This window comes from Scyliorhinus canicula, chromosome 8 (genome assembly GCF_902713615.1).
Source record: "Scyliorhinus canicula chromosome 8, sScyCan1.1, whole genome shotgun sequence".
NCBI lineage: Eukaryota > Metazoa > Chordata > Chondrichthyes > Carcharhiniformes > Scyliorhinidae > Scyliorhinus > Scyliorhinus canicula.
The window spans coordinates 83,355,468-83,381,219 of NC_052153.1; the positions used below are offsets into that span (position 1 = coordinate 83,355,468).

The 25,752-nt window shown below is 45.7% G+C and overlaps 1 protein-coding gene across 3 annotated transcripts in view; it reads right to left on the reverse strand.

Annotated features, from left to right (window-relative positions):
• The window catches only part of ntrk2a (neurotrophic tyrosine kinase, receptor, type 2a), a 309,915-nt gene that overhangs the window by 254,909 nt on the left and 29,254 nt on the right, over positions 1–25,752 (reverse strand). For all 3 annotated transcript variants that reach the window (XM_038804846.1, XM_038804848.1, XM_038804847.1), the window contains exons 2-4: positions 12,265–12,339; positions 12,093–12,164; positions 4,612–4,680 (exon numbers count right to left, since the gene is read on the reverse strand). In XM_038804846.1, coding sequence (XP_038660774.1) covers positions 4,612–4,680; positions 12,093–12,164; positions 12,265–12,339 — 216 coding nt within the window. The remainder of the gene's footprint in view (positions 1–4,611; positions 4,681–12,092; positions 12,165–12,264; positions 12,340–25,752) is intronic.

The following is a 25,752-nucleotide window of genomic DNA, read 5'->3' on the forward strand; positions in this document are numbered from 1 at the left end:
ATTTGAGCCACCAGAAGAAGACTAGGAAAGTATACCCAGTTCATTTAACCAACACGAAGACACTGGATGTCTACCCACTGTATGTGAGACAAGTGACAAAGAAATCACAATTCTCATACAAGATGTGCAAGATCACAGTGAGACTGACAGATCCCAGCTCGTATGTACAGAAGCACTCAACAATCAAAGTGACACTACTCTTGAGTCCAGTGAGTCCACGTCAATTAAAACCTCATCTACTCTTAACTACCCACAGGAAAATGAAATCTTGAAGATTTTGACTCCAGAAGAGGAGCACCAAGAAACCAAAAATGATTCAAATTAACCAGAAATTACTCCAAAAGAGGAGCACCAAGAAATCAATGATGATTTAAGTGAACCAGAATGACTTCAGAAGAGGAGCACCAAGGAATCAAAGAGGAATCACATCAACCACAAAGGAGTGATGTCACCAAGATCAATGCAATATCAGATAATTCTCAAAATCCTCAAGAAGAAATGCTCAAGGAAACATCATTATGGGCAGCATGGTAGCATGGTGGTTAGCATAAATGCTTCACAGCTCCAGGGTCCCAGGTTCGATTCCCGGCTGGGTCACTGTCTGTGCGGAGTCTGCATGTCCTCCCCGTGTGTGCGTGGGTTTCCTCCGGGTGCTTCGGTTTCCTCCCACAGTCCAAAGATGTGCGGGTTAGGTGGATTGGCCATGCTAAATTGCCCGTAGTGTCCTAAAAAAAGTAAGGTTAAGGGGGGGGGGGGTTACTGGGTTACGGGTATAGGGTGGATACGTGGGTTTGAGTAGGGTGATCATGGCTCGGCACAACATCGAGGGCCGAAGGGCCTGTTCTGTGCTGTACTGTTCTATGTTCTATGTTCTATACCACAAAGGACACTGACACAAATAACTTTGAGAATGACTCAAATTATCCATACGGAACAGTCATTGAGTGCAACAAGAACAACAAAAACCACAAGAAGCACAACAGAAACAAGAACAGCAACAACAAAAACAACAAGAAGCACAACAAGCACAACAACAAAAACTACACGCACGACAACATAAACTACAAGAACAACAAAAACAACAACAAGAAGCATAACAAAGGCAACAACAGCAACAACAAGCATGACAAAAACAACAAGAATAACAACGGAAACAACAAAGACAGAAACAACAAAAACAACAATGAAACAACAACTTGTATGACACGGTACAACTCTGCACATGAAGGACAATGTATCAGTACATCTCAAAATAATGGCAAGAGTACAAACATACCATGGCATGACAATGAATCTCACAAATTCACATTTGCTCCACTACAAACAAGCAAACCAGCTTTCAAGGCAGATGACATACAGAATCAATACCGCAAACACAGAAAAAAGTCCAGGTCAGACAACAAAGATGACATACAGAATCGCTACCACAAGCAGAGTAAAAAAGTCTAAATCAGACAACAAAGTGATTCGACCATTCGAACACCTCATGATGACTTGTTAAACACAAGAACACTGACGACGTTCACAAAAAAAATGACAACATCAACATCACCACTTCAACACCAGAAGAAGAAAGCAACTCAATCATACAAATTCATAAAGTTTGGACTCATAATTTTTAAAACTAATATTGGACTGATGAATATTAATTGGCTTTGTAGAATCATCAATATCATCACAACTTGTACATATAATCATTTATCTACCTGTGTTGTACAATTTTCTTCAACAAAGTACAGAAAATATGTAAAAAGAAAAAAGAGGGGATGTAGAGATATGCTTCACTGTATATACACAAGGGGTTAAGGTAAATACACTACAAGTAAGTGACCACTAGAGGGAGCACCAGAGATGTATATATATACATAGACAAACAGGAAGTACTCTCTTTTCAGGGGGACGGCAGCTGGTGAGCAGGACACAGACAGGCAGCTTGGATGTAACATAGTATAAATGCTGGAGAGAGAACAATCTCAAAATAAAGCATTTACTTCAACTGTAAGACTACGAGCTTTATTCAGACACAAGGAATAATACACATTCATAAATAATTTTGTAAAATATATCTATAATGAGAATAATGTTGATGTTGCATCACAGCCGGGGATCTAGCTCTGGGGCGTGATTTTCTGACCCCTGCCAGGTCGGAGAATCCCTGGGGTGGCGGAACGAATCCTGCCCCATCGCCCTGACGCTGGCTGCCGCATTCTCCGGCATTGTTTTTCGGATGGGGGCGGGATTCACGCCACGACGGTCGGTGGCCGTTGGCACCGCCCCCCCCCCCGGAAATTCTCCGGACCCCGATGGGCCGAGCGGCCGTCCATTTTTGGCCATTCCCACCGGCGTGAATCACTCAACTCATGTACCGGCGGGACCTGGCAGATAAGTAGGCTGGGGCGGTCCTCAGGGGGGTGTGGGGATATTGAACCCCGGGGGGGGGCCCATAGTGCCTGGCCCGTGATCGGGGCCCACCAATCTGTGGGCAGGCCTGCTCCGTGCGGGTACTTCTTCCTTCCGCGCCGGCCATGGCAGAGCCCTGTTGGTGCCGACGCGCATGCGCCAAAATACGCATGCCGGTCTGCACATGCGCAGAACCACACCGGCGGTTCTGTGCATGCGCGAGATCACGCCGGCCCTTCAGCGCATGGCGAACTCATGCCATCCCTTCGCCACCGGCTGGAGAGGTGCCAAGCCCTCCGCCGTCCAGCTAGCCCCCGAAAGTGCGGAGAATTTCGCACTTTCGGGGGCTTTTGACACCGGAGTGGTTGGCGCCGGTTCTCCTGTCAGTGTAGGGACTTAGTCCCAAGAAGGGAGAATCCCGGCCCTGATCTCTGCAACAAAGTAATCGAAGATAAGTATTAAAAATGCATTAAATCAAATGGGCTTCCTTTTATTATTTGCAGCTTTCTAACACAATATTGTGATGTCAAAATCAAAAAACCTCTTGAAGTCTTTTTTAAACTTTATTTTGATTTAATTTTGTCCCAGCTTTCAGCTTAAAATTAAAATCTTCACCAAATATTTCTAATCACAAAATAATTTCTATAAATTAATGGCTTATCTTTCAAAACTGGTTATTTTAAATGTGTATTGTCATATGTGTAAAATTGGCAATTACGTCCCATACAAGATAAATTAAGTAATTACAAGAACATTTAAGAATACATTAAAGAATCTAAAATCAGCAGTCTATCATTGCTGACCAGTTTACTTCGATACTCTCTGTGGGGCAATGGTAAAATTATGTTTCCATTAAATAGGGAAACCTGGATTAATGAGGTGTTGTTCTACTCATAATATCCACAACATTATTTAACGCTTACTCTCAAGGGTAATTCTGATTTCTGTGATAATTTGACCAGAGAAATACAGGTCTCCAAAGCTGACATTTCAGATTAAAACACAGAAATCTACCACTTCGTAGAACATAATTAATCAATAAAAAGTTTGATTATATAGCCGACATCTTATGTATAAGCCTAGGTGGCGATTTAATAGAACAAAAACAGAGTCCCGTTTTGGGCGCGTTTAGTGGGGTGATTCACGGTGCCTGCAGCGCCAAGATCAACACTGTTATTGAACAGTTATTGCTGTTTTCTTTGGTCTCGGAGAGGAATGCCTCATTGAGGCCGCACTTATCTCATTTCCTGCACTGATGTGAGCTCAGCTCGCCAGTGCCGGAAGAGTATTCGTCGATCAGGGTGCTGTACTTAAATGCCGCTCCAATCTTTTGATCCCCCTCAGCCACCCCACCATAGCCTATCGAACCCCCCACTGCCCCAACATATCTCTTAGCTGGTCCTTGATGTCTTCAGGGCAAGGTTACCCCCTGGCCCCATCCCTGGCATTGGTAACCTTGGCACTGTCACCCTGACACCCTGGCAATACCTCCTGGGCACCAGGAAGCCACTGACATGGTGCTAGAGTGGCAGTGCCAAGGTACGCCGGGTGCCAACAGGAGTGGCAGGGTACCACTTTGCCCAGAGCCCGATCACACGGGGTCTCTAATGGCCTGGGAGACCCTCCAGATGCTGTTACGTCTGGTCTACGTTTGTAGAAACCAGTGCTTACTAAACGGCAACATAGCGAGGTCTCCCAGGCAGGGCCCAGGAGAATACGGCGCAGACATATTTAAATGAGCCCAATGTCTCGTTCAAATATGTTAATCTGGATCTCGCCCTCACTGGACGAGATCCAGATCGCGATATCTCGTGAGATCTCGTTAAATCTCGCGAGGTGTTTCGAGTGTCGCGAGTGTCTGAAGAGTTCTCCTGTGAGATTCAACGGCCTCCTCACGTCACTGAGTACCTAATGAGATTGCACCCTGAACCTAGACATGTTCAATTGCCTATGTTCCATTGTTCAAATCAGATCAATGCTCTCATCAGAATATTGGTCAAAAGTAATTTCAAATCAATATGTTAATTTTCCTTATGGCAATACCTCATTGCATAATTTCTAGGCTATTGTGATTAAAACAGTAAATATACATCTCTTCCATTTCTGTAAATAATTCCATGCTGTTAACGTATGAAGAACCGAAATAAGACAGTGGTACATTTGAAACCTTTGCATTCATTATATTGTAAATGTTTATTAAATGCTACTTACAAATGGGTCAGTTCCAAGTACCGAAAGGGTTTCCAGGACAAGCTTGAAAACCTGTTATTGGCAAGGTTTCTGGAATAGAAATAAAACTAGACCATGTAAGAGTTAGTTATAATACATAAACATGCTGAACATGGTTATTTTGACCGCAGTAAACTCATACTTATATTTCTGTCCACTGTTTTAACGCAAGTCTATTTATTTTTTGAAATAAGTAATGTAACAAAGAATGTTAGAATCATAGGAATTTCCAGCATGGAAAGCGGCTATTTAGCCCATTATGTCTGCTTGGCCAATAAAGAGACATAAAACCTGAACCCACTCTCCAGCTCCTGATCCAAGGCCTTGTAGGTAATAGCAGTTCATTTGCATGTCCAAGTATTTTTGAAATGTTATGAGGGTTTCTGCCCCTGCCATCCTTTTAGACAGTTCCCTTAAAATAACAGTCAGAAGAATGGCCCATGTAATTTTCAAAGTAAATCCAGTAATAACGGTAGCAATCATTTCTGGGCAAGTATATGCTGTGATGTCAGGATTCTCCGTTGCGCTGACAGCCTGAGGAATTTCCCGATGGCATGAGGCTGACCACAATGGAAACCCCCATTGGCTCGCTGGCGAGACAGAGAACCTGCAAGTCGGGGAAGGAGACCCTTAGTGGAGTGGAGGAATATTTTAATTGTTTCAAAATAAATCTTGTTCTGTAATTTCTATTTTCATCTATGTATTCTGCCAACTGCGGATCCAACACACTGCATCTCGTGAAAAAGAAGGCCAAACAAGGGAATGTCTGGCAGGTCAGATTATATCAGAGGTGCTCTGTTCCCTCCAAGCAGGAAGCTTCTGAAAACAGAAGTGACCAGACCCATTGGCAGATGGTTGGTATGTGTAGAGGTTTCTCTGCCAAAATAAAAGACAGCAGACCCCTGATGGCACCAGTAAGATATGCAAATTCCTGATTAGCCATAATTGTGACAGTAAGCGATTATTATTATATTAGATGCTTCCACAGAAGCATCTAATCGCAATATGTCATGGTTTCAAAGGCATTGCACCAAACCCAGTGTGCTAGGGTGAATTGCAAAACATTTTACAGCATAGGGTCTCATCATTTAGCCCAACAAATCTATCATTGCGTTAATGATTCACATGAACTATTTCAGACCTACTTCACCTTAACCAATAGTATATAGGGGGTAAATTGTTAGCACATGAAAACAGGTGAGGGGCTTGTGACACCTGCACTCATTGATTGCAATGCAGGCATCATGCCCACTTTATCATTCCTGCTTATTTGAATGAAATATACATCCAGCCAGCGCTAACTGAGCTGTTAGCTGGCACAACACATCAGCAGGGGATTAATATTGTGAGTGGTGAGGCTGACTTAAAACTAACCTGAACCCCTTAAATGGGAGGAGCATTGTGCTGGGGGTCTGACCAGGCAAAGAGTGAGAATGGCACAACAAGCATGAGAGAGCAAGCTCCAAACTTTTCTGACACTGCATTGGAGGCCTAGGTGAAGCATGTGGAATGGAAGATAGATGTTCTATATCCACAGAATTAGGCATCAAGATATATGGTATCAGTCCTGTCACTGACCGATTGGAAGCAATGGAAACCTGGACAACCTGACCAGGCACTGGAGGAGCAACAAGAAAACAGTGAAGGTGAAAACATAACACCATCACTTGATTTCACTCTAGCAGCCATCTGCTCAGATACCGACATTGCACATATACTGGAGGATAAGTCAGAGGCAGTGTTTGGATGTGATGAAAAATCAAGCACAAATGGGCTATAGTTAGGATAGGAGCAAGAATAGTGTGGGTGCCAGCTTGATAGAGGACAAGGTTGCACATGAGTTCCACTGCATAGGGCCCAGATGATCAGTTCAATGTCCTGAAGAATGTTGACAGGTATGCACAACTAAATTCTTGGTACATTGAAAAGCTTCCCAGAAAGCCTGTAGTCAATGTCAAGCACATGCAGGATCCCAGTTCAAACTTGAGACAGGGTTTTGCACAGAATTTGGAGACCATCTTTTCCAGCATGTAAGTGGTTACCAATTCCACTTGCTAAAGTCTGGATGAAATGATGATGCAACATCTGGCTGCTGATGTTGCAGCTTCCATTGCAGCACAAGCAGGAGCACCCAATGGCTGTGTGATGTGGTGGAAGTGCGGGCTGCTATCACACAAGATATGGGACTGTTGGTGAAAGGGGAATTGTGGTTATGTTTACTGGTATCACACTCAGATGTATTCTAAGCTGTGATAATGTCCAGTGAGATTCACCCCACAAGAATGAACACTGTTTCAGCTGCCGTTTTAAAGCTTTAAGGAGACTCGTAATACTAGCATTCTCATCCATCACCTCTTTTACACATTGGAGCAGCTGAAATATGTTCCCAGGGAGGTAAGGAGGGCCGCATCATGGCCAGTGCAAGCTATGAGACTGATAGGTTCCACAGTGTATCATATCAGAGGAGTGTCACATGCATTGTGCAACTGTTTGATAGGTATTACATGGAAGGGTGAAAGGGAGGGGTAGCACCTCACGGGTGGGATCATTGTGCTCTTTGGAGTGGCTCATCCCAGCTACAGCCAACTCTTATCTGTGGTACCAAGTAGTTGTTAGCATGCAATGGCAGCCACACCCCAGTAAACGACTCAAATAGGCGGGCAAAACTAGGTGACGGTAGCCATAAGATCTCCTACCCTCAGCTACTTATGATTTGTCTACCCTAAATTTAAAGACTGATACTGGTGGACTAGGCAAATGAGACAAATCTTCGAACAAATGATCTTGAACATGGGTCACAGCCATATTGTGAAGTGCCTGGAGTTCGACGAGCATGAAGATCGGTTCAATGAAAACAATGAGGTAATCCAGAAACTACTGAATGAGGATCATCACCTCTACAAGGTTTATTCAAGCAAGATAGCCACCAAAACATCCACAGGACTGTCCATTGCCAGCACGGAGAGATGCAAGACACTTGTTTGAATCAGAAAGCAGATAAACTTCAGTCACATGCAGGCCACAAAGACTGGAAGAGATTCTATGATGCTCGAAATCTGTCTACAAGTCCCAGTCTGTTGGTTCATTGCCATCTTCAGTGCCAATGGATCAACACTGTTCACAGAAAAAAAACAAATTCAAGAAACATTTAACCACTTCTCAATCAGCCTTCATCCAATAATAAAGAAGCAATAAACAGGCTGCCACTGGTTTCCATCACCTGCTCCCTCAATAACCTCTCACAAAGGCAATCGATCTTCTGCAGCAGCAAAACGCCAGGAACTGATGCTATCCCAGCTGAGGTTTACAGGGCAAGAAGCACACTGAACTCTTTCAGTCTGTGTGGTAATAAGTAATCATACTGCAAGAATATAGATATGTCTTCATTGTCTCCCTGTACAAACAGAAGGGAGTTCACCAACCTGACAATAATCATTGAGGAATCTCATTTCTCTCCACGGTTGGTAAAGCCTTCACCAATATCCTTCTCTGAATGTTGAGTGCAACATCTCAAACAGGATCAGCTACCAGAGTCTGTGAAGTTTCAGAAAAGCTCAGACACCACTGACATGGTGTTTGCCGTTCGTCAGCTCCAGAAGAAATGTGAACATGGACCAAAATGTTGACTTGACCAAGGCTTTTGACACAGTCAGCATCAGAAATTGAAAACAACTGTTTGACAGTTCCATGGCAGTACACTTGACTGTGTCCTGGATGTTGCAGAGTCTCCTGACCCTTTTCCAGTCAATAATGGAGCTAAACATTGGTTGGTGCTTGTGCCAACCCTTTTCAGCACGTTTGGACCTGTGATTCTCTCTGATACCTTCCATGATGGTCAGCCTGACATCAAAAGCAACATGGAAGCTGCTCAACCTGAGATTATTCCTGGCAAAGACCAAGGCCTCCAAGGACATACCTTGTTTGTGAATGATTGTGCCCCAGCTGCTGAGTCAGAGCTGGACGTACAATGTAGCATGAACTTGTTTTCCAATGCATGTGACATCTTCAGCTATCTGAGCTCAACATTTTAATCCATGACCAGAACCCATCAGCAGTAGATAAGTTCACTTATCTCAGCAGCACACTTTCTCGAGTTGTCTATATTGACAATGAGGCACATGCAAGAATTGCCGAACCAAGTGTAGCATTCAACAGACTTCAAACACCAGTCTGTGAATGAAGAGGGAAAAGTCTTCCTACCAAACTGCAGGTCTATTGTGTAATAGTACTGTGTCCTGCATCTCTGATTTATGCATGTCAGTGTGCCAGCATCATCACCAAGAAACTCAGCCACTTTCACTTCAGCTGCCTTCAGAATTCTTTGAAAATCAGATGGCGGAACAAAGTAACTGACATTGAGGTGCTCACCTGAGCTGGCAGGCTAAGCTTCCACATCAAATTCAGACAATCGCAGCTGTGCTGGGCTGGTCATGTAGTCAGGATGACTACAAAAGCAAATCTTCTTTGAAGATTGGGATGCACTCTCATGGTTATCAGAGGGTTAGATAGGGTGGACAGCGAGAGCCTTCTCCCGCGGATGGAGGTGGCTAGCACGAGGGGACATAGCCTTAAATTGAGGGGTAATAGATATAGGACAGAGGTCAGAGGTGGGTTTTTTACGCAAAGAGTGGTGAGGCCGTGGAATGCCCTACCTGCAACAGTAGTGAACTCGCCAACATTGAGGGCATTTAAAAATTTATTGGATAAGCATATGGATGATAAGGGCATAGTGTAGGTTAGATGGCCTTTAGATTTTTTCCATGTCGGTGCAACATCGAGGGCCGAAGGGCCTGTACTGCGCTGTATCGTTCTATGTTCTATGTTCTATGAAGTGTACAAGGACACTCTGAAGGCTTCAGTTAGGAGTTTTGATATCGACTTTGAGTTCTGGGTGAAGCTTCACCAGGAACACTGCACCTGGCAGAAAAAACTAAAATAAAAAGGAAGCCTCCTTCAAAGCATGTGCATATCAGAGGCAGAACAAAATTACAGGAGAAGAAATCCCAATCCAGCAACTCAACCAAAACTCAGTTGACTGCTGATCAGTCTTAGTACAGTAGTCCCCCGTTATACCGCGGGTGTTGGGGTCCAAGACAGCCACCCGCGTTGCATCCGAGCCGCGGATAGCCTACGAAAATTTTGAAAGAGCAACACATGGCCAGATAATGTTCTGCTGCGGGGAAGAATAATTACAAGTGAACCTACCAGGGTAGTTTCAGGTATTGTGGATGTAATAGCCTTACAATGTAAGAATGGAAGGGCGTTTTAAATAAAAAAACATCAAAGTTCTTTCAAGTTTTAAATTTATTAAAAAATACCACTCAAAAATATATACAATAATACATAAAATAGCACTTACAAGCATATTTTTAAAAATCATTTAAATCACATGTAAAAGTCTGTGAGTTTCTTCTGGCACATCCCCTTCCTCATCCGGAAAGGTTTCTGCTACTGCTGAGTCGGCGGATCTCTGTTCACCACTGATGGTTACTGCACCTATCCCATGTCTTTTCTGGAACCGATGGAGCCAACCCTTGCTGGCTACGAAATTGGTGTCCTCTGGGTGGAGCTGGTAATGGAACTTCTCAGCCTGAGTCCTGATGATAGGTCCAGATAGGGGGGTGCCACCAGACTGTTCCTGGACAAACCAGGCGAACACAGCCTTCTCCAAGTTAATGTCACTAGCGGTCCTTGCCTTTTTCCTGGCAAGCCCTTCACTCTCAGAAACTGTCTCAACATAAGTTCTCAAACTGTCCTCATCTTTCTCCCACCCACGGAGGGTTGACTCTGGCACACCAGTCTCTCTGGATAATTTTGCCTTTGTTTCGCCGTTTCTAATACGGTCTATCAAATTTATCTTTTCCTTTACTGTGTAAGACTTGCGCTTAGGCATTTTGTATTTATACACTTTAATTACAAATCATCGCGGCTATTTATCGCAGCTAATCGGGCTAATCATCGCGGCTAATCGGAATGACAAACAAGTTCACCGGCTTAAAAAGGTGTTGTTTCAAAAAGAGTAAAAAAAGTTGGGGTCCATAAGCACCCCCGCCGTATATCGCGGACCGCGGTATTGCGGTATTGACTACTGTAGTCACCTATGTATCCATTGGAACTCTACCGCACACCCCAATGATAAATATGGGTCATCTTGGCCTCAGAGAAAGAACAAGAAGAAGATTACATAGAGTGTTGCCTGTGCCAAGGAGTATTAGTAAATCCTTTGGAAATTTAATTATACATACAATAAGCAGTGAGAGCTATGTGATACACAATTATCCTGAAATTACAGAGACCTTTCAACACATTCCAACTATAACTTCAGCAGGAGTCTTCTGAAAGATATGAAAAATAGGTGCAGATTCGGATATGGACTGCCATCTGTGTGGGCAATTGGGGCAAAGCCATGCCCTTTCACAAACATGGCCATTGGTGTTGGAAGAAACAGGTACAGGGACTCTCTGTGCCAGGAGCACCCACTCTCCTGATCCTCAATGGGATGCAGTATTTGCTCAGCCTAGGTTTGTTTGGTTAAACCAGGGAGTAGAACTGGAACCCATCAGGGCATTCAGGTTAGAACTGTGGCCTAGATCCCCAAAGGGGAATTGTACTTCTTCAATATATTCTTCTTAGGCCTGCTGCTGAAAACTGAAATATGTTGATTCTGGAGCCTGTCCACTTTTCACCTCTCAATGTATCCCCCCACCCCACCCCACCCCAGACCCAAACTGATGTACTTATGCAAACAGATTTCAAATCCTCTGCAGAGGGTACCAAGTTAGATTTTTGATTACCACAAGTTCCAGTGTAAAAGCCAATAGAAAATATTTGTGCAAATGTTAGTTAATAAACTAACGTCACCACAAAATATGGGCCATTACAACCTGCCAGATTGGTGCTGTAAACCACACAACATCCAATGTACATTGGTTATGCTTTAAATGGTCTTTCTCATTGAAGCCACCCCACGCCGTTGGAAATCCATGGGCGTGGGTGCACTGCCAGCAGGAAAAAAACAATCCCAACGGCCAGAGAATTTCGGCTCATTTGACGAAAGGGAACCTGAGGGTTCAAATGCACGAACTACTCTCACAAAAGAGATTAGAAAATCAGTGCCACTTATTTCCTAAGGGGTTTTCCCGATCTTTTGTCATAACTTTGACAGTTGATCAATGGCAGTGCCAGTGTAAGGGTAGAGAATCTGGAGAACCCCTTATGAAAAACTGCCCCATATATTGGCTCCCTGATGCTTACTAATGTCTGCTGAAAGTACCAAAGTGTGGACATCAGGCAAAAATTAGATAATGACCATCAATGAAATATCTTGTCACAGTCATGAATAAATGCCACTTAGGGTGGTGCTTTGGGGTAACTGGTGGTCTTGGAACTGAAGAGTCAATGTCCTCATAGAGCATACGGGGAATTCAAAAAATCTCAAGGAAAAGAAAACTATTGTGACTCACATGTACTGAAGTCGAGGGTTATTAAGGAATCCTTGTCGTGAAATATATGTCAATCCACAATTAACCAAAGTTCTGGAAAGCAAAGAAGATTTCAATGAATTAATTCTTCACGTCATGAATATCTTTCATATGTCCAGGCAATAAAATGGTTTAATCCATTGGAAATACTCACAGATTTCTCAGTCCGGTGTATGGTTCCATGTCACGTTCATTGATGCCTGACAGGTTGGGTTGATTTGCAATGTAGCTGTTGAACAAGAAATAACCCAAGATTACTAATTAGCCTCAAATATCCTATTAGAAGGCTTTGTAACTTGCTTTTTCTTTTGGCTTAGTCACTGGCTCAATTTAACTCCAAACGACATAGATTGAAAAACATGAAGTTATGTTTGTAAGAAATAGTTTTATGGTAAAAATGTTTTTCTTTAGAAATATGGCAAACAATGGCATTATAAGCATAAACTATTCTTTTCAGAAATTGCTTAACATTAACATATACAGTGTAAATGTATTGTCACAGAACACGGAGATAACAGCAGGAACTGATGGGAGGGCTTCAGCTGGGAGCCATGTTTGTTTCTGAGGCTGCCCATGTGCCAAACAATAGGGTAGAAATGAACCTTGATTTTCTGATGTCCACCACTGGCCTAATGTGCAAGTTGGTAATGAGAGCTAATGATATCAGGTTTGTGGAGTGAAATGTGCAGAGTTTTTAAGTTTTATGTTATTTCTCAGTTCTGCAGTTGGTATTGTTTCTACAGTTCTGTTTTCTATTAAAAACACAGAATAAAGAAACCACTGGAACTCTCAAATTCCACTGAATGTTCTGATGTTGATGTTTCCACCGAAACTGTGATACTGTGGTAGTCACCACTGTTGTATGTATCACATACGAGATGTAATACGGTAAGGCTCCTGTACTACAGGTACGGGGGTAAATCCCTGCCTGCTGGCTCCGCCCAGTAGACGGAGTATGAATGTGTGTGCTCACCGAGCTGCAGCCATTTCAGCAGCAGCTGTAGGAGGCTACACATCTCTGCTTCATAAAGCCTCGATTACTCTCTACTCTCGTCTCGTCGTAATTGATAGTGCATCAATTTATTAAGCAGAGATTTTACAACGATGTACCTCCGCATCAAGCCAGATCGCCTGCAGCTGAACGCTCAAGCAGACAACGCCAAGTCAGCCTTCGCCCACTGGTTAGCTTGCTTTGAAGCCGACATCTAATCTGTGACAGAACCACCCGCAGAGGCAGATACTCCAGATCCTGTATACACGGCTAAGCGCCGATATCTTTCCCCTCATCCAGGACGCGCCCACATGCGCTGAGGCCATGGTGCTTCTGAAAGAGAACTACACTCAGCAGACCAACAACCTCTACGCAAGGCACCTCCTGGCCATGCTGCATCAACTTCCCTGTGGAAGATTTCTGGCGTGCCCTGGCGAGGGACTGTGATTCCCAGGCCGTTTCGGCCATTGAACATTCCGAACTCCTAATCACCTTCCCGTACCTGGATAACGTCAACAACTGCGACCAAGACCTTTGCTAACCTTTCCAAATTTCTAACACCGCCAAACTCCTCAACCTTATGTACAACAAGGAGAAGTGCGTGTTCAGCAGCAACCGCTTAGCCATCCTCGGCTATGTGGTGCAAAATGGAGTTCTAGGGCCCGACCCCGATCGCATGCGCCCCCTCATGGAACTCCCCCTCCCCCACTGCCCCAAGGCCCTCAAACGATGCCTGGGGTTCTTCTCATGCTACGCCCAGTGGGTCCCTAACTATGCGGACAAGGCCCGCCCACTCTTGCAGTCCACCGCTTTCCCCCTGATGGCCGAGGCTCACCAGGCCTTCGACCGTATCAAGGCCGACATCGCCAAGGCCGCGATGCATGTGGTCGATGAGACCCTCCCCTTCCAAGTCGAGAGCGATGCATCAGACGTCGCTCTGGCCGCCACCCTCAACCAGGCAGGCAGGCCCGTGACATTCTTTTCACGCACCCTCCATGCCTCCGAAATTCGGCACTCCTCCATCGAGAAGGAGGCCCAAGCCATCGTAGAAGCTGTGCGACATTGGAGGCATTACCTGGCCGGCAGGAGATTCACACTCCTCACTGACCAACAGTCGGTTGCCTTCATGTTCAATAACACACAGCGGGGCAAGATCAAAAATGATAAAATCTTGAGGTGGAGGATCGAGCTTTCCACCTACAATTATGAGATTCTGTATCGCCCCGGTAAGCTCAACGAGCCCCCCGATGCCCAATCCCAAGGTACATGTGCCAGCGCACAATTGGAGTGGACTGACTCCGGACCCTACACGATGCTCTCTGTCACCCAGGGGTCACCGGGTTCTTTCACTTCATGAAGGCCCGCAATCTGCCCTACTCCATTGAGGAGGTCAGGGCTATCACCAGAGACTGCCAGGTCTGCACGGAGTTCAAACCGCACTTCTACCGGCCAGACCGCGCGCATCTAGTGAAGGCCTCCCGCCCCTTTGAACGCCTCAGCGTGGATTTCAAAGGGCCCCTCCCCTCCACCAACCGAAATACATACTTCTTTAACGTGGTCGACGAATACTCCAGATTCCCCTTCGCCGTCCCATGCTCTGATATGACGTCTGCCACAGTCATCAAAGCACTCAACACCATCTTCGCCCTGTTCGATTTCCCCGCCCACATCCACGTGACCGGGGATCCTCCTTTATGAGTGATGAGCTGCGTCAGTACCTGCTCAGCAAGGGCATCGCTTTGAGCAGGACGACCAGCTACAACCCACAGGGAAATGGGCAGGTGGAGTGGAAGAATGGGACGGTCTGGAAGGCCGTCCAGCTGGCAGGATGTCCTCCCCAATGCCCTTCACTCCATCCGATCGCTACTTTGCACTGCGACTAATGCAACCCCCCATGAACATCTTCTTCCCTTCCCCAGGAAGTCCACCTCCGGGGTTTCGCTCGCAACGTGGCTGGCAGCTCCAGGACCCGTTCTCCTCCGCAAGCACGTGCGGCTGCACAAGGCGGACCCGTTGGTCGAGACGGTACAGCTACTCCATGCAAACCCACAGTACGCATATGTGGCGTACCCCGATGGCCGCCAAGACACAGTCACCCTCAGGCACCCCCCGCCCCCCTCTGCCCCGGCGCCACCCTTCCTCCCCCTGCGCAACAGCCCCCGCTCCAGGACGATCTGTCCTCCCCTGGTTCCCACCCGGGGATGAAGATGAGGTCTACACGCTCCCGGAGTCACCGGCGACCGAGCCGACGCCTGCATCGCCACCGGGACTGCGGCACTCACAACTGAGGATCAAGGCACCCGATCGGCTGAATTTGTGAACTTTTCCCAAAATGTTAACCTTAAAATGCATATAAATAGCTTTTCCACCACCCCCACTGGACTCTTTTTTAACAGAGGGTGAATGTGGTATCCACCCATTTCGCAACGCCTTGCAAGATTCAGAAGACCATAAGACATAGGAGCAGAATTAGGCCACTCGGCCAATCGAGCCTGCTCCGCCATTCAATGATGGCTGCTATTTTCTCATCCCCATTCTCCTGCCTTCTCCCCATAACCTCTGATCCCCTTATTAATCAAGAACCTATCTCTGTCTTAAAGACACTCAGTGAATTGGCCTCCACAGCCTTCTGCGGCAAAGAGTTCCACAGATTCGCCATCCTCTGGCTGAAGAAATTCCTCCTCATCTCTGTTTTAAAGGATCGCCCCTTTAGTCTGAGATGGTGTCCTCTGGTTCTAGTTTTTCCTACAAGTGGAAACATCCTCTTCACGTCCACTCTATCTAGGCCTCGCAGTATCTTGTAAGTTTCAATAAGATCCCCTCTCATTCTTCTGAACTCCAAAAAGTACAGACCCAGAGTCCTCAAACTTTCCTCATATGACAAGTTCTTCATTCCAATGCGACCTCGTGTGATGTTGTGATGTAAATCCCACCCATTGTGGGAGGGATTACGTTTTGGCAAATCTGCATATTAGAGCGAGGCAGTTGGCCACATTGAAATATGCAGATTCCCAAAGCACCAGAGGCTTTGGAATTAATCCCCTTCATCTCAGAGACCTTGGGTGAGTGCCATTCAGCACCACAAACAGCGATCAGGCCAGGGCTGCCCAAATTGGGTGTTATGGAGGGATGGGGAAGCGGGGGACCTTCCCATAGAGCATTCGAGCTGGGGGAATCATTTCAGGGGCCTCAGAGATCAAAAATGACGTCACCATCTCTCGCTACACTGAGGAATCCAGCGAATGGGGCTTCCCACTGTACAAAATGGGGCTATGTGCTGCCTCGGCCGGCGTTCTCCGTTCAGGCCCCACATACAAAGCAAGTCGCGTTGAATAGCCATGTGTTTCTTGACACTGCGAGCACCGGGAACACGCAGCTAAACGTGCTTGCTAGGGGCCTTTGTTCCCTTTTGGGAGAACCAGGCTTTTGTGAGGGTCACGAAGAATCCAGCACGAGTTTGTAGAGTCAAACAGAAAGTAACTTTATTTTCAACAATTATACACAGGAGAAAAGTTCACTACAGCTTCCTTCATTAGTTGGTACCACACCGGCCAGCTCTATTTAGAGAGCTGCAACTACCAGTGATTCCCCGCCCACCCTCATTGGGGTGCTAATATTCCACAAGAAACATGGGGTAAATAATTGTCCCCAGCCAATAGGATCCGGGGAGGTTATAACATTCCTGCCCCCCGAAATTCTGTGGCCGCAAACAAGACTCCAGGGTGGTGCGTTACCTCTTTGGTGCGAGGGTTAAGGATGTGTCAGAGCAGCTACAGGGTATTCTGGAGGGGGAGGGGGAGGGGGAGTAGCCAGTGGTGGTGGTACACATGGTACCAATGAAAAAGGTAAAAAAAGAGATGCGGTCTTAAAAGCCAAGAATAGGGGGCGCGATTCTCTGCTGCCCACGACGGGTCGGAGAATAGCGGGAGGGCCTTCCCGACAATTTTCACGGCCTCCCGCTATTCTCCCCCCCCCCCCCCCCCCCCCCCGGCAGCCCCCCGACACGAGGTTAGCGGCGTTCGCTAACTCCGCGTCGCCGTGATTCCCCCGGCCCCGATACTAGCCCCGCCCGGGGGGGGAGAATCGGGTCCCGGGACGGAGCTCCGAGGCTGGCGTGAAACACGGCCAGTTTCACGCCAGCCTTCACGGACGCCGGATTTGCGGAGAATCGCGCCCAGGGAGTTTGGAAATAAGTTGTAGGACCTCAAAGATAGTGATCTCAGGATTACTACCAATGCCATATGCTAATCAGAGTAAACATAGGGCAGCATGGTAGCATAAGGGCAGCACGGTAGCACAGTGGGTAGCACTGTTGCTTCACAGACCCAGGGTCCCAGGTTCGATTCCCGGTTTGGGTCACCAGCTGTGTGGAGTCTGCACGTTCTCCCATGTCTGTATGGGTTTCCTCCAGGTGCTCCGGTTTCCTCCCACAAGTCGTGAAATACGGGCTGTTAGGTAAATTGGACATTCTGAATTCTCCCTCTGTGTACCCGAACAGGCGCTTGAATGTGGTGACCAGGGGATTCTCATAGTAACTTCATTGCAGTGTTAATATAAGCCTACTTCTGAGAATAAAGATTATTATTAGATAGAGATAGAGAAATACAGCACAGAACAGGCCCTTCGGCCCATGATGTTGTGCTGAACTTTTGTCCTAGGTTAATCATAGAATTTTGGACACTAAGGGCAATTTTTCATGGCCAATCCACCCAACCTGCACATCTTTGGACTGTGGGAGGAAACCGGAGCACCCGGAGGAAACCCACGCACACACGGGGAGGATGTGCAGACTCCACACAGACAGCGACCCAAGTCGAAATCGAACTTGGGACCCTGGAGCTGTGAAGCAATTATGCTATCCACAATGCTACCGTGCTGCCCTTAAGAAGAAGTCAATCTACACGCCATTATTCTACCCTAATCCATGTACCTATCCAAATAGCCGCTTGAAGGTCCCTAACGTTTCCGACTCAACTACTACCACAGGCAGTGCATTCCATGCCCCCACTACTCACTGGGTAAAGAACCTACCTCTGACATCCCCTCTATATCTTCCACCATTTATCTTAAATTTATGTCCCCTTGTAATGGTGTGTTCCACCCGGGGAAAAAGTCTCTGACTGTCTAATCTATCTATTCCCCTGATCATCTTATAAACCTCTATCAAGTCGCCCCTCATCCTTCTCCGTTCTAATGAGAAAAGGCCTAGCACCCTCAACCTTTCCTCGTATGACCTACTCTCCATTCCAGGCAACATCCTGGTAAATCTCCTTTGCACCTTTTCCAAAGCTTCCACATCCTTCCTAAAATGAGGCGACCAGAACTGCACACAGTACTCCAAATGTGGCCTGGCCAAGGTTTTGTACAGCTGCATCATCACCTCACGGCTCTTAAATTCAATCCCTCTGCTAATGAACGCTAGCACACCATAGGCCTTCTTCACAGCTCTATCCACTTGAGTGGCAACTTTCAAAGATCTATGAACATAGACCCCAAGATCGCTCTGCTCCTCCACATTGCCAAGAACCCTACCGTTAACCCTGTATTCCGCATTCATATTTGTCCTTCCAAAATGGACAACCTCACGCTTGTCAGGGTTAAACTCCATCTGCCACTTCTCAGCCCAGCTCTGCATCCTATCTATGTCTCTTTGAAGCCGACAACAGCCCTCCTCACTATCCACAACTCCACCAATCTTCGTATCATCTGCAAATTTATTGACCCACCCTTCAACTCCCTCATCCAAGTCGTTAATGAAAATCACAAACAGCAGAGGACCCAGAACTGATCCCTGCGGTAAACCACTGGTAACTGGGCTCCAGGCTGAATATTTGCCATCCACCACCACTCTCTGTCTTCTATCGGTTAGCCAGTTTGTTATCCAACTGGCCAAATTATATCAAGATATATTGGATGAATACCTGGCTGGAAAGCTGGTGCAAGGGGGAGTGTTTCAGATTCCTGGGACATTGGAACCAGTTCTGGGGGAGGTGAGACCAATACAAACTGGACGGTGTACACCTGGACAGGACCGGCACTGATGTCCTAGGGTGACTATTTGCTAGTGTAGTTTATGGGAGGGTTTAAACCAGAATGGCAGGGAAATGGGAATTTAAGCAGGGTGACAAGGGAAAGAAAAATAAGGACAGAAATAAAAGAAAGAATAGTAAAATGCAAAAATGTAGACAGGGTAATCAAGGCTGTGAGGCAAATACAAAGAAAAGTTTGGATGATTAAAAAATGGCAAAAAGGCAAGCTTAAAGGCGCTGTATCTTAATGCACAAAACATTTGGAATAAGGTAGACAAACTGACAACTCTAATCAAGGTAAATAGAAATGATCTCATAACCATTACGGAGACATGGTTACAAGGAGATCAAAACTGGGAATTTAGCCTTTCAGAAGGACAGGAGGGAAGAAAAGAGTGGTGGGGTGACACTCATAATAAAAGATGAAATGAAGACAGTTGTGAGAGATGATCTAGACTCGGATGATGAGGAGTCCATTTAGGTGGAGGCAAAAAATGGCAACGGTAAGAAGATATTGGTCGGAGTAGCGTACAGACCCCCCAAACGCCACACTGCAGGAAAGTGTATAAATCAGCAAATAATAGGAGCATGTAAAAAGTATAGAGCAATAATTGTGGGTAACTTTAATCTTCATGTTGAGTGGGTTAATCAAGATGGTGCGGGTAGCTATGACAACAAATTCATAGAATGCATGAGGGATAGTTTCCTAGAGCAATGTGTCGTGGAGCCAACCAGGTATCAGACTATCTTGGATCTGATAATAGATAAGGAGGCAGGTTTAATAAATGACCTCAGAGTAAAAGATCCCCTAGGAAGTAGTGATCGGTTAATATTCAGTTTGACAGTGAGAAAGGTGGGTCATAACAACTGTGTTTAATATAAGTGAAGGGAATTACAATGAAATGAGGATAGAGTAAGCTAAAGCAGACTGGCCAGATAAATTAGCAGGAAAGACAGTAAACAAGCACTGGCAGCCACTTAAGGAGGTAAATCATGGCTCTCAGCAAAAATATATCCCAGTAAGGAGATGAGATAATAGAAGGGGGACAAGTTTAATTGTGGTAACTACACAGGACTGTCCCTGCAGTCTGTCACAGGGAAGATCATTCCAAGGATCTTCCTCAATTATCTCCAACCAATGAAGAGCTCCTTCCAGAGTCACAATGCGATTTTGTCCATTCAGAAGCTCTGCAGACAATGATCTTCACTGCATAGCAAATTCAAGAAAAATGTTCAAATCAGCAAAAAACAGTCACTATATGTGGCCTTTTTCCACCTCGTAAAAGCCTTTGACTCTGCCAACCCTAAAAATCTAAGGTCTATCCTCCTCAAATTTGGATGTTCGGATAAATTGTCATTATCCTCTACCTATTCCATGATTACATGCAAGCCATGATCCTCACCAACCACAAACCCTATCTCAGAAAAGACTCAGAGAAACAAATTAAACAGTAGATCGCGTGTCATAGGGGTATAGCAAAATACAATGGAAATTGGTTTCAAAACTAGCAAGCCATCTTCCTCTAGCAGTATTGACGCTCTCATGTTTTTATTTTTTTCATTTATGGAATGTGGGCATCGCTAGTTAGGTTAGCATTTATTACCCATGCCTAGTTGCCCTTCAGAAGATGGTGGTGAGTTGCCTTCTTGAACCACTGCAGTTCTCCAGGTATAGGTATACATAATGTGCTGTTAGAGGTCCAGGATTTTTGCCCCGGTGACAGTGAAGGAATAGAGATATATTTCCAAGTCAGGGTGGTGAGTGACTTGGAGGGGAACCTCCAGGTGGTAGGGTTCCCAGATATCTGCTGCTCTTGTCCTTCTAGATGGCTATGGTCGTGGGTTTGGAAGGTGCTGAACACCCGTTAGATCCTGGTGGACTAAAAGGCAGGACAGCTGATGAGCAGTGATAGTTATTTATGGAGATATTGAGTTCCTCCCAACTAAAAAAATATTCCAGACGGGAAGAAGAATTGTAAGAGGGAGAAAAGACAGCCATGGCTAAGGAAGGAAATTAAAGACAAAAGCTAAGGCATACCACATTGCAAAGGCTAGTGGCAGTCTAGAAGATTTGGAAACTTTTAAAGATCAACAAAGTGTTTCTAAAAAAAGTAATTAAAAGAGCAAAGGTAAATTATGAAAGAAAACTAGTGCAAAATAGTACCAGGATAGCAAAAGCTTCTGCAAGTATATAAAAGGGAAGAGAGTACTTAAAGTGAATGTTGGTTCCTTGGAGGATGAGACCAAAACGTTAATAGTGAGAAGCACAGAAATGACACAGACACTAAATCACTATTTTGCCTACGTTTTCACAGTAGAGGACACTAGTGTCATCCCAATAGTAGCAGGTCATGCAGAGGTAAAAGAAAGGGAGGAACTTATAACAATCATCATCAATAGTGAAAAAGTGCTGAACAAACTATTGGGATTGAAAGCAGACAAGTCCCCAGGGCCTGATAGCCTACATCCCAGGGTCTTAAAGGAAGATGGAACATAGAACAGTACAGCACAGTACAGGCTCTTCGGCCCACGATGTTGTGATGACCATTTATCCTAATCTAAGTTCAACCAAACCTACACCCCTTCATTTTACTGCTGTCCATGTGCCTGCCCAACTCGTTTAATTGTTGCTAATGACGCTGACTCCACCACCTCTGCTGGCAGTGCATTCCACACACCCACCACTCTCTGTGTAAAGAACTTACCTCTGACATCTCCCCTATACTTTCCTCCAATCAGCTTAAAATTATGTCCCCTCGAAACAGCCATTTTCACCCTGGGGAAAAGTCTCTGGCTATCCACTCTATCCATGCCTCTCATCACCTTGTACACCTCTATCAAGTCACCTCTCTGCCTTCTTCGCTCCAGTGAGAAAAGCCCGAGCTCCCTCAATCTTTCTTCATAAGACATGCCTTCCAGTCCAGGCAGCATACTTGTAAATCTTCTCTGCACCCTCTCCAAAGCATCCACATCCTTCCTATAATGAGGCAACCAGCACTAGACACAATATTCCAAGTGTGGTCTAACCAGGGTTTTATAAAGCTGCAGCAAAACCTCACGGCTCTTAAACTCAATCCCCCTGTTAATGAAAGCCAACACACCATACACTTTCTTAACAACCCTATCAACCTGGGTGGCAACTTTGAGAGATCTATGTACGTGGACCCCATGATCGCTCTGTTCCTCCACACTTCCAAGAATCCTCCCTTTAACCCTGTCTTCAGCATTCAAATTCGACCTTCCAAAATGAATCACTTCACATTTATCAAGGTTGAACTCCATCTGCCACTTCTCAGCCCAGCTGTGCATCCTGTCAATGTCCTGTTGTAACCTGCAACAGCCCTCGACACTATCTACAACTCCACCAACCTTTGTGTCGTCGGCAAACTTACTAACCCACCCTTCCACTTCCTCATCTAAGTCATTTATAAAAACCACAAAGAGCAGAGGTCTCAGAACAGATCATTGTGGGACACCACTGGTCACCGACCTCCAGGCGGAATACTTTCCATCCACTACCACTCACTGTCTTCTTTCGGCCAGCCAATTCTGTATCCAGACACCCAAATTTCCCTGTATCCCATGCCCCCTAACTTTCTGAAAGAGCCTAACATTGGGACCTTATCAAATGCCTTACTGAAATCCATATACATCACATCCACTGCCCGACATTCATCAACGTGTCTCGTCACATCCTCAAAGAATTCAATGAGGCTTGTGAGGCATGACCTGCCCCTCACAAAGCCATGCTGACTATCTTTAATTAAACTATGTTTTTCGAAATAATCATATCTCTCAGAATCCTTTCCAATATTTTGCTCACCACAGACATAAGACTGGCTGGTATGTAATTCCCAGGGATTTCCCTATTCCCTTTCTTGAACAGGGGAACAACATTCGCCTCCCTCCAATCATCTGGTACTACTGCAGTGGAGAGTGAGGAAGTAAAGATCGTCGCCAACAGCGCAGTAATCCCCTCCCTCGCTTCCCATCGTAACCTTGGGTATATCCCGTCAGGCCCAGGGAACTTATCTATCCTGATGCTTTTCAAAATTTCCAGCACATCTTCCTTCTTAATATCAACCTGTTTGAGTCTATTAACCTAGTACACGCTGTTCTCATGAGCAACAATGTCCCTCTCTCTAGTGAATACTGAAGCAAAATATTCATTTAGGGCCTCCCCTATCCCCTCAGACTCTAGTCACAAGTTCCCTCCACGGCCCTACTCTCACTCTGGTCATCCTCTTATTTCTCACATAAATGTAGAATGCCTTGGGGTTTTCCCTAAACCTTCCCACCATGGCTTTTTCATGGCCCCTTCTAGCTCTCCTAAATCCATTTTTGAGTTCCTTCCTGGCTACCTTGTAACCCTCTGGAGCCGTGCCAGATACTTGCTTCCTCAACCTTACATAAGCTTCCTTCTTCCTCTTGACTAGAAGCTCCACTTCTCCTGTCATCCAAGGCTCCTTCACCTTACCATTCCTTCCTCATCTCAGAGACCATGTAAGGGAATTGAAGCTGGATGAACTTCAGATCATCCAGAAGGCAGAGGGGGTGATAGAGAGGAGTTACAGGGAGGTAGCCGCACCCAAAGTACAGAACAACAGTAGCTGGGTTACAGTCAGGGGAAGGAAAAGGAATGGGCAGACAGTGCAGGGATCCCTTGTGGCCATTTCCCTTCAAAGATGGTGGACACATTGGTTATAATATTCCAAAATTAGCTGGATGTGGGAAAGGTTACAGTGGATTAGAACAATGCTAAAGTAACGCCCTTATTCGTAAATGTGGAGGGAGGCGGAAAGTAGGAAATTAAAGACCAGGGGCGGGATTCTCTGTTGCCTGACGCTGAAATCGGGAATGGCGATCGGGCGGAGAATAGCTCCTGATGCCAAATTCGTGGCAGGCAGCGGTTTAACGCTGGGTCACGATGTTCCATCCCCTCCAAATTGGCATCATCGTGATGCGCGCCTCGTGTAGTTGCATTTGCATCTCATTATCGGGCCCACCCGCAGTGCTCCGCCTCCGATGGGCTGAGTTCCCGACGGCACGGGCCACATAAGGTCTCAACAGTCATGAGCCTGGTGTGGTGGCTGCGGAGAGAGAGAGAGGGCATGTGTTTCAGCACTGCCATATGTCGCAACAGTTGTGCCGTTGGCCGGGAGATTCTGCCAGGCCTGGGAGGAGTAGTGGGGGTTGGCCGGGAAATGCGCTGTGGGATTGGGGTGGACGGGTACGTGCTTCAGGACAACTGGCACCATCTTTTTGGGCGCGGTTGGTGCGTGTGTGGGGGTGTAGAGTGTACACGCGGCTGCAGCTTGTCAGCCCTGGCGTGTCCAGCATGGACCCAGCCGTTTTTCACGTGATATGTGGGTGTTTCATGCGGCACTGGTGCTAACTCCTCACCAGTAGCGGAATTGGTGCGGGTGTGACACCGATTTTTCCATTGTGGAACTCCAGTGATCCTCTGTTGGCATCAGCACTTAGACGCAGGAACGGAGAATCCTTCCCCAGTTAGTTTAACACCTCTCATTGGGAAATTGTTAGAATTCATTATTAAGGAAGTAATAACAGTACATTGAGAAAGTCAAAACACAATCCATCAGAGTCACAATGATTTTATGAAGGGTAAGTCATGGGGGGCCTGTAGATGTAGTATATCTAGACTTCCTGAAGGCATTTTATAAGGTGCCAGTCAAGAGATTAATATACAAGGTAAGGCCACATGGGATTAGAGGTAATTTATTAGTTTGGATAGAAGACTGGCTAACTGGTTATCCAGTTTGTTCGGAAAAGCTGAAAGGCAATGTGGAGAGAAACGTCAGAGTGCTTCGGGCAGAGGAACCCGGGTGTCCTTGTGCATGAATCTTAGAAAATTAGTATGGAAGTACAGCAGGTAATAAGGAAGGCAAATGGAATTTTGGCATTGTGATTAAAGAAATAGGGTATAAAACTAGGTAAGTGTTGCTGCAACTGTAAAAGGCATTGCTGAGACCACGCCTGACGTACTGTGTACAGTTTTGGTCCCCTTATTTGAGGAGAGATGTAATTGCATTCAAGGCAATTCAGACAAAGTTCACTCAATTAGATGAAGGACTTGCCCTATAAAGAGATTGAACAGTTTAGATCTATACTCTCGCGAGTTTAGAAGAATGAGACAAGATCTAATTGAGATCTAATATATGCTCATAAAAGATATTGACAAAGTAGATGTAGAATGGATGCTTCCTCTTGTGGGGCAATCTAGAATGATTGATCATAGTTTTAGAATAAGGCGTAGAAAATTCAAATCACAGATGAGGAAAAATTACTTCTCTCAAAGGGTTGTGAATCTGTGGAATTCACTGCCCCAGAGTGCAGTGGATGCCGGGATATTGAGTAAATTTAAGGAGGAGATAGACAGATTGTTTGATTAGTAATGGGTTAAAGGGTGATGGAGAATGGGCATAAATGTGGAGGTGAGCCGGGAGGAGATCAGCCATGATCATATTGAATGACGGAGCAGGCTCGAGGGGCTGAATTGCCTACTCCCGCTCCTAATTCGTATGTTTTTAAAATCCCCAGAAAGCTCAGAGAAATCATCAGCAACCCTGACTAGATCAGATAAATTATCGGCAACCCAAAC